Source organism: Papio anubis, chromosome X, assembly GCF_008728515.1.
Source record: "Papio anubis isolate 15944 chromosome X, Panubis1.0, whole genome shotgun sequence".
NCBI classification, from domain to species: Eukaryota; Metazoa; Chordata; class Mammalia; order Primates; family Cercopithecidae; genus Papio; species Papio anubis.
Window position 1 is genome coordinate 135,853,651 of NC_044996.1, and position 8,088 is coordinate 135,861,738.

At 44.3% G+C, this 8,088-nt stretch overlaps 1 protein-coding gene across 1 annotated transcript; it reads right to left on the reverse strand.

Annotated features, from left to right (window-relative positions):
* Nucleotides 1–1,171: 1,171 nt before the first annotated feature.
* Nucleotides 1,172–8,088, reverse strand: CLDN34 (claudin 34). The gene is made up of 2 exons (XM_003917390.5): nucleotides 7,694–8,088; nucleotides 1,172–2,291 (listed from the first exon to the last, which is right to left on the reverse strand). Exons 1-2 carry the CDS (start codon nucleotides 7,802–7,804, stop codon nucleotides 1,626–1,628), a joined length of 777 nt encoding a protein of 258 aa, XP_003917439.2. The 5' UTR covers nucleotides 7,805–8,088; the 3' UTR covers nucleotides 1,172–1,625.

Sequence of the window (8,088 nt, forward strand, 5' to 3'; positions counted from 1 at the left end):
GGGAGGATCACCAGAACCTGGAGGTCAAGGCTGCACCAATCCTTGATCATGCCACTGCACTCTAACCTGGGTGACAGAGCGAGACCCTGCCTCAAAAAAAAAAAAAAAAAAAAAAGGCAGAGGGGTTGCTGTGTGTGTGTGTGTGTGTGTGTGTGTGTGCGCGCGCTGGGGAGTGCTTTAGATGAACACTTCAGAGGCAGAGTGAGCACTTTGTGTGGGACAAATAAAACTACAGAATTATTTTTAAGGCATCTAAACATTCTGACTATTTCATAACGAGGAATAACTGCTCAGTTTTTTACATATATGGCTATGCAAGAAGTATCCACCTTTTAAGAGTTTAATATTGAAGTATATGAGGATGAAGGGACATGGTGTCTGGGGTTTGCTTTAAAATACTTAGGAAAAAGAGGCCGGGAGCAGTGGCTCATGCCTGTAATCCCAGCACTTTGGGAGGCCGAGGCAGGCAGATCACTTGAGATGAGGAGTTTGAGACCAGCCTGGCCAACATGGTGAAACCTCGTCTCTACTAAAAATACAAAAATTAGCTGGGCGTGGTGGTGGGTGCCTGTAATCCCAGCTGTTCAGGAGGCTGAGGCAGGAGAATCGTTTGAACCTGGGAGGCAGAGGTTGCAGTGAGCTGAGATCACGCCACTGCACTCAAGCCCAGGTGACAGAGCAAGACTGTCTCAAAAAAAAAAAAACAAAAAAACCCCAAAAAAACCAAAAACAAAAACAAAGCCTTAGGAAAAAGAAACATAGATTAGAAAGGGACAAGAATGGAAAGAGAAAGCGGAAGTGCCCTAATCTCAGTAACTGTGGAATCTGGCAATGGGTGTGTGGAGATTCCTTATGCTATCCTCTCTACTTTTGCACATTTTAGAAAACTTTATATGGTAGGGAGATGTTATTACCATTACACAGAAAACAAGGTCCATTCTTGTTTTTTTGTTTATTGAGGTTTTTTTTAAAGAGATGGGGTCTTGCCATATGGCCCAGGCTGGAGTGCAGTGGTGCCATCATGTCTCACTGGAGCCTCCAACTTCTGGGTTCAAATGATCCTCCCACTTCAGCCTCCCAAGTAACTAGAATCACAGCCATGCACCACCACACTCAGCTTTTTTTTTTTTTTTTTTTTCTTGTAGAGACCAGGTCTTGCTATGCTGCCTAGGCTGGTCTTGAACTCCTGGCCTCAAGTGATCCTCCCACTTCAGCCTCCCAAAGTGCTGGGATTACAGGAGTAAGTCACCACGCCCGGCCTATGATTGTTTGTAGCAAAAGTTTGAGAGGGAAATGTTAAAAGTTAATGTACTCAGAAACTCTTATTTCCCTACCCTTAGTTTATAGGGTTATTTGCTTTAGCCAACAATAATTAAAATTCAGATGCAATAAGACCAACTGGCAGGTGGGAAGACTTTTAAATAAAAGTTCTCAATTCAACGAGCAAATCAGTGAACCACATTCAGATACACAAGATAACAGAAGGAGACAGTTGGCCACCTTCTGTCCCAAACTACACATGCCATGGTCTTGAGTCGTTGGAAGTATTTGGTAGAGCATGCTAATAACATTTTCCATAAACTCCCAGAAATCTTGGATTTGCAAAGCCAATGCAACCAGGAAATTCACGTTTCTGAAATATCAGGATGCACTTGGCAGTACAGGGGACATTTGTAAAATAGAGAAAACATCCCAGTTAACAGCATAGGCAAGACACCTATCCCTGCCACTTGAATGGCAGTGCCAACTTCCTGCACATCTGGCTTGAAGGGCATTTGGAGAGATGGCGGGAAGGTGATTCCCCGTGAGTTTATGATGGCATCGTAGTTCTGGAGCACAGCAATTAAGATAAAGACACCAGCAGCAATGTTGAAAACTCCTGAAACAATGAATGAATTGTAGGTGTCCTCCTCAAATATTTTCACAGACGTGTTTCTAAGTGCAAGGATGTTAAAGGCTCTCCCGAAGAATCCGAAAATGCTGGCAGTCAGTAGGAAGCGTTGAGCCATGTAAATTTCAAAAGGGAGAAAGGTGTCCTGGTAGCTGTATCGGTAACAGAATTTGGTTGTGGTGCTGTTGGTGCGATGCCGGTAAATGCAGACTCTAAATATTCCCACGCAGGCGATCCCAGGATGGTAGAGCGGGGTGTCTTTCATGTACCATATTCGCCACTCCACAAGGCCCATGGACGTACAGGAGAGGATCCATCCTATGGTGGTAAGGGTGAAGACTGAAAATTGGCAGTTGGCACTGTTGCAGAACCAGGACATGGTGGCAGTGCACCCAGGAAACTACAAACAAATACAGAGCATGGTGAGGGGGGGATCCTGGGACCTGGGACAGCCTCCCAGGTGTTGTATTGGAGAAAGGAGACACTAGACCCTCTCGCTCTGCTAGTGGGAGTGCAGTCTGAGCAAACTTTTTGCAGGGCCGCTCCACAATATTTCCTGAAAGCCTTAAAATGCACACACCTTCAGACTGGCAGTTCCACTTCTGGGCATTGGTGCAAAGACATAAATAAGGTCGGCCACAAATATGTAGCCACAAAGATGGTCATCACAGCATTGTTTGTAATATTGGAAACTGGGAAACAACATCAAGTCCAACAATAGGGCATGGTGAAAGAATTTATGCTACGTCTACGCGATGGAGCTATATGCCAACATTGACAATACAAATGGAATCATACAAGGTGTAATAGTTTTGTGTGGCTCTTTTCACACGGCACGGTTTCAAGGGTCATCCATGTTGAAGCAGGTATGAGAAGGTTGTCCCTTTTCATTGCTGAATGGTGCTCCATTGTGTGGATAGACCACAGTTTGTTCATTCATCAGCTTTTGGACATTTGGGTTGGTGCCATTGTTTTGGCTATTATAAATTATGCTGTCATGAACACTTGAATATAAAAGTTTGTATGGGCATATGTCCTTGTTTATCTGGTGTAGATGCCTAGGAGTGAAATTGGTGGTTCATATGGTAAGTGCACATTTAACTTTTTATAAATTGCTAAACTGTTTTCCCACGTGGCTGCACCATTTTGTATTCCCACCAGCAATGATGGAGGTTCCAGTTTCTCCATACTTTCTCCAACATTTGGTATTTTTAATGTTTTTCATGACAGCCATTCAAGTTGCCATTCTATGTGACCAAAAGGGAGGTGTCCATAATATTTCAAATACAAATTACATGTTTCAAAATAATATGTATGATATAATCATAGATACAAATGGAACAGAAAGTCTATATCCTAAGCTATTAAGAGACATTTTTAACTGGGTTTGAGAGATTCTGAGTTTTTTCTAAGCTATTTGGATTGTGAAGGGTCACACACATGTAGAAAAGCACACAAGTGTGCAGCTCAATTAATGATGATGAGGTGAACACCCATGGAGCCACCATTGCATTTCAGATACACAATATTCCCACTTCCTTGCTTGCTTTCATAGTTTTATCATCTCAGCATGCATCCCCACACACCTTACTTCTATTTTGCCTGTTTTTCAAAATGGGGATCATACGGTCAATGCTTTTGTGTGACTGGTTTCTTTCACGCAATGTTGTGTCCATTTGTGACACTCAGATTGTAATTTTTTAATGGTGCCTGGCTGTTCAGTATTTTCAAATATTTCTGCAATAAGCATGATTATTTAAAATAAGAAAACAATAAAAAATATTTCATGAAACAGTTGTCTCAGGAAACTTGCCTGAGCCCAGGAGTTTGAGACCAGTCTGGACAACATAGCAAGACCCTGTCTCCAATAAAAAAGTTGTCAAGCAATGGAAGATTGATTAATTTGAGTACAGAAATACACTTTACTACCTAGTATATGTTAAAGTGAAGCCATTCATTTATTATAATACTTTGCAGATAGTAAAGTAGAAAAAGATTTAGTAACATGGGGAAATGTCCATGGTGCATTGAATCTAAAATTCAGGTAACAAACTCGTTAGTATATATAGTAGTATAATCTCATTTTTGCCTATCATAAAATATGCTGGGAAGCTAAAATGAGATGCATCTAAATATTAGGATTACTGATTTTTCTTTTCATGTCTTAAAGTATATTACTTTTTTAATTGGAAAAAAATGGCGAGCATAGAGAGACACAAACATAAAAGTGTATTAATTAATTATCAAGAATAAGGCCAGGCATGGTGGCTCACGCCTGTAATCCCAGCACTTTGGGAGGCCGAATAGGGCAGATCTCTTGAGGTCAGGAGTTTGAGCCCGGCTTGGCCAACATGGCAAAACCCCGTCTCCGCTAAAATACAAAAATTAGCCAGGCGTGGTGGTGCACGCCTGTAGTCCCAGCTACTTGGGAGGCTGAGGCAGGAGAATCGCTTGAACTCAGGAGTCGTAAGCTGCAGTGAGCAGAGATAGCACCACTGCACTCCAGCCTGGGCAACAGAGCGAGACTCTGTCTCAAAAAAAAAAAAATTATTATCAAAAGTAATAAAAACATGGGTGTCTCCTGACCCTATCTCCCACTTCTTGGAATTAATTCTAGTGGACAAATCAGAGAAGTGGGATCAAAGTGTCTGGGCACTGATGCTCACCAGGGGTGTTGCTGACACTAGGAGTAAGAGAAATCTGGAGACAAGTAATATGTGAAGCAATACAGATGCTTAAGTACATTTCATAATTCCAGGTGATATAGCATATTATTCAACCATTTACAATGAAGTCTTCAAAAGCATTTTAATGACAGGAAATTGTCACTGTTTGCTAAATGGGAAAAGGATGCAAAAGAATGTATAAATATACATGTTGTTTTATATATATATATGTGTGTGTGTGTGTCTCTTTGTGTGTTTGTATGTTTGTGTGTCTCCTTGTGTGTTTGTGTCTCCTTGTGTGTGTTTGTGTGTGTGTGTGTGTAGTTGTATGCCGCCAGTTTTGTTTTTAAAAGACACCCACATGTGGCCGGGCGCGGTGGCTCATGCCTGTAATCCCAGCACTTTGGGAGGCCGAGGTGGGTGGATCATGAGGTCAGGAGATCGAGACCATCCTGGCTAACATGGTGAAACCCCGTCTCTACTAAAAAAAAATACAAAAAATTAGCCAGGCGTGGTGGTGGGCGCCTGCAGTCCCAGCTACTCGGGAGGTTGAGGCAAGAGAATGGCGTGAACCTGGAAGGCAGAGCTTGCAGTGAGCCGAGATCTCACCACTGCACTCCAGCCTGGGCAACAGAGTGAGACTCCGTCTCAAAAAAAAAAAAGACACCCACATGTATACGCAGAAAACTTTGAAAGGCTCTCCTGGGTGCTGGGAAGGGTGCAGAGGAGTAGCTCACATACCTCTCCCGACTCCCCAAGGAAGATCCACTCTGGAAAGAGATACTCATTTTTAAGTGACGAATAAAGATGGGATGAAATAGACATTGTGAGGGGAAGGAAGGAAGGAAGGAAGGAAGGAAGGAAGGAAGGAAGGAAGGAAGGAAGGAAGTGGGGGAGGGAGGGAGAAATGGAAGGGCAGGAGGGAGGGAGGGAGGAAGGGAGGGAGGAAGGGAGGGAGGGAGGAAGGAAAGAAAGAATTGCTGGAGAACATTGAGGGTCTGAACTTTATCGAGGAGGCACGCTGGGGAGGGATGGGTCAGAGGTTGTTCCAGGCTGATGTCAGAAATCCCTCCTAATGGCCAGAACATTCCTGGCAGATGCCACATTTATAGCATCATTCTTTTTGGCAAGATAATCTTGAACAAATGATTATTATTATTATTGAGACAGAGTCTCACTCTGTCTCCCAGATTGGAGTGCAGTGAAGTGATCATAGCTCAATCAGCCTCAACCTGCTGGGCAAAAACCATCCTCCTGCCTCAGCCTCCCAAGTAGCTGGGACCACAGGCGTGTCCCACCACACTCAGCTAATTTCTTTTTGTATTTTTTTGTAGAGATGGGGGTCTTGTTATGTTGCCCAGGCTGGTCTTAAACTCCTGGGTTCAAATGATCCTCCCACCTCGGCCTCCCAAAGTGCTAGAATTATAGGCATGAACCACTGTGTCTGGCTCAATAACTGTATTTCAAAATAAGTGTAATCCTGGGCATCTTGTTTTTGCATCTTTTCTGGAGAAAGGTCCGTAGGTTTCACTAGGTATCAAACAGGTTCATACACAAAAGAAATATCCTTTTTTGGCATATTTCGAGATGGCCCTTCAGAGAAGATGCAGATATAGGAACAGCCCTTTGTGGAGACAAGTGACTCCATCTTCAATGCTAATCCAGTAACACCAGTCCTGTGAAGGCCTCCTGATTCCTACTTTATTTACCATCCTTAGTGTAAGAACATATACTCACTATAAATATAAATATTTTTTTGAGACAGAGTCTTGCTCTGTCACCCAAGGCTGGAGTGCAGTGGTGTGTGATCTTCGCTCACTGCAAGCCCTCCTGGGTTTCAGCGAGTCTCCTGCGTTAGCCTCAGGTGGGCGGATCACCTGAGGTCAGAAGTTTGAGACCAGCCTGGCCAACATGGTGAAACCCTGTCTCTGCTAAAAATACAAAAATTAGCTGGGCATGGTGGTGCGCACCTGTAGTCCCAGCTCTTCGAGAGTCTGAGGCAGGAGAATTGCTTGAACCCAGGAGGCGGAGGATGCAGTGGGCCGAGATTACACCACTGCACTCCAGCCTGGCAACAGAGCAAGACTCTGTCTCAAAACAACAACAACAACAACAAAACTAAACTGAACAAATAATTGTCATGTGATCCAGGGGGCCAGGAGTGGTGGCTCACGCCTGTAATGCCAGCACTTTGGGAGGCTGAGGCGGGTGGATCAGATCACCTGAGGTGAGGAGTTCGAGACTAGCCTGGCCAACATGGTGAAATCCTGTCTCTTCTAGAAAAAAAAAAAAAAAAAAAAATAGCTGGGCGTGGTGGTATGTCCCTGTATTCCCAGCTCCTTGGGAGCCTGAGGCACAAGAATTGCTTGAACCTGGGAGGCGGAAGTTGCAGTGAGCCGAGATTACACCACTGCACTCCAGCCTGGGTGACAGAGGGAGAGTTCCTCTTAGGAAAAAAAAAAAGATTTGCTATGTGATCCAGCAATTCCATTTCTGGGTATATACCCAAAAAGATGTGAAAGCAGGGACTCAAAGACATATTTCTACACCCATGTTCATAGCAACGTTATTCACAGTAACCAAAGGCGGAAACAAACCAAGTGCCCCCCCACAGACAATGGAAGCCAAATGTGGTCTATACCGACGCCAGAAATATGATCTCTGTCCACAGTCTCAAAAACGAAGGAAGTTCTGACACAGGCTACCACATAAACGAACCTCGAAGACATTACACTGAGTGAAAGAAGCCACTCACAAAAGGACAAATACTGTCTGGCTCCCCATACGGGAGGTACCTATAATAGAGAGTCAAACTCATAGACAGAAAGTAGACAGTGGTTGCCAGGGGCTGGCGGGAGCTAATGGGGAGTGCATGTTTCACAGGGACAGAGTTTCATTTGGGGAAGATAAAAAGTTCTGGAGGTAGACAGTGGTGACAGTTACCCAACAATTACATGTACTTACTACCACTGAACTGTACACTTAAACAGCTAAAATGGTCAATTTTGTGTTACATATACTTTACCACAATAAAAAAAAACACACACACACACAATAAAGAAGGAACGAACCTCTGCTACCTAGTGACGTGGTCTCCACGTGAACTGGTGGCTTAAGGGGAGGGCAGTCAGCTCACCTGGCCAGCGGGGCCGACATGGACACAGCTCCTCTCGGATGACCTGCCTAGTTCTTCAGCACTGGCTTCTTGGTCCAGACAGCTGGGAGTTCTCATCAACACTGTAGCCATGGTTTCTGGTTCTGAGGCCCTCCCTCAATGTTCTGTCCCCACATTCCACCAGTCACCCTGCTCATCCAGGTATCAGTCCTAGGTCCTGAGGTCACTTCAGCCACCACCCTTTGGTTGCTTCCTTTGCTTCATCATGTAGCCTCTTTTGCTCTGTCAGCCTTTGGAGGGTGGCTATGTTTGCCAATAGACCTGCAGGGTCCACTCCAACATCTGTATGGGCTCCTAATTTCTCTCTCCCCACCAGCCCTAGAACTGGTATCTAACTCGTATCACCTGCAGGTAAT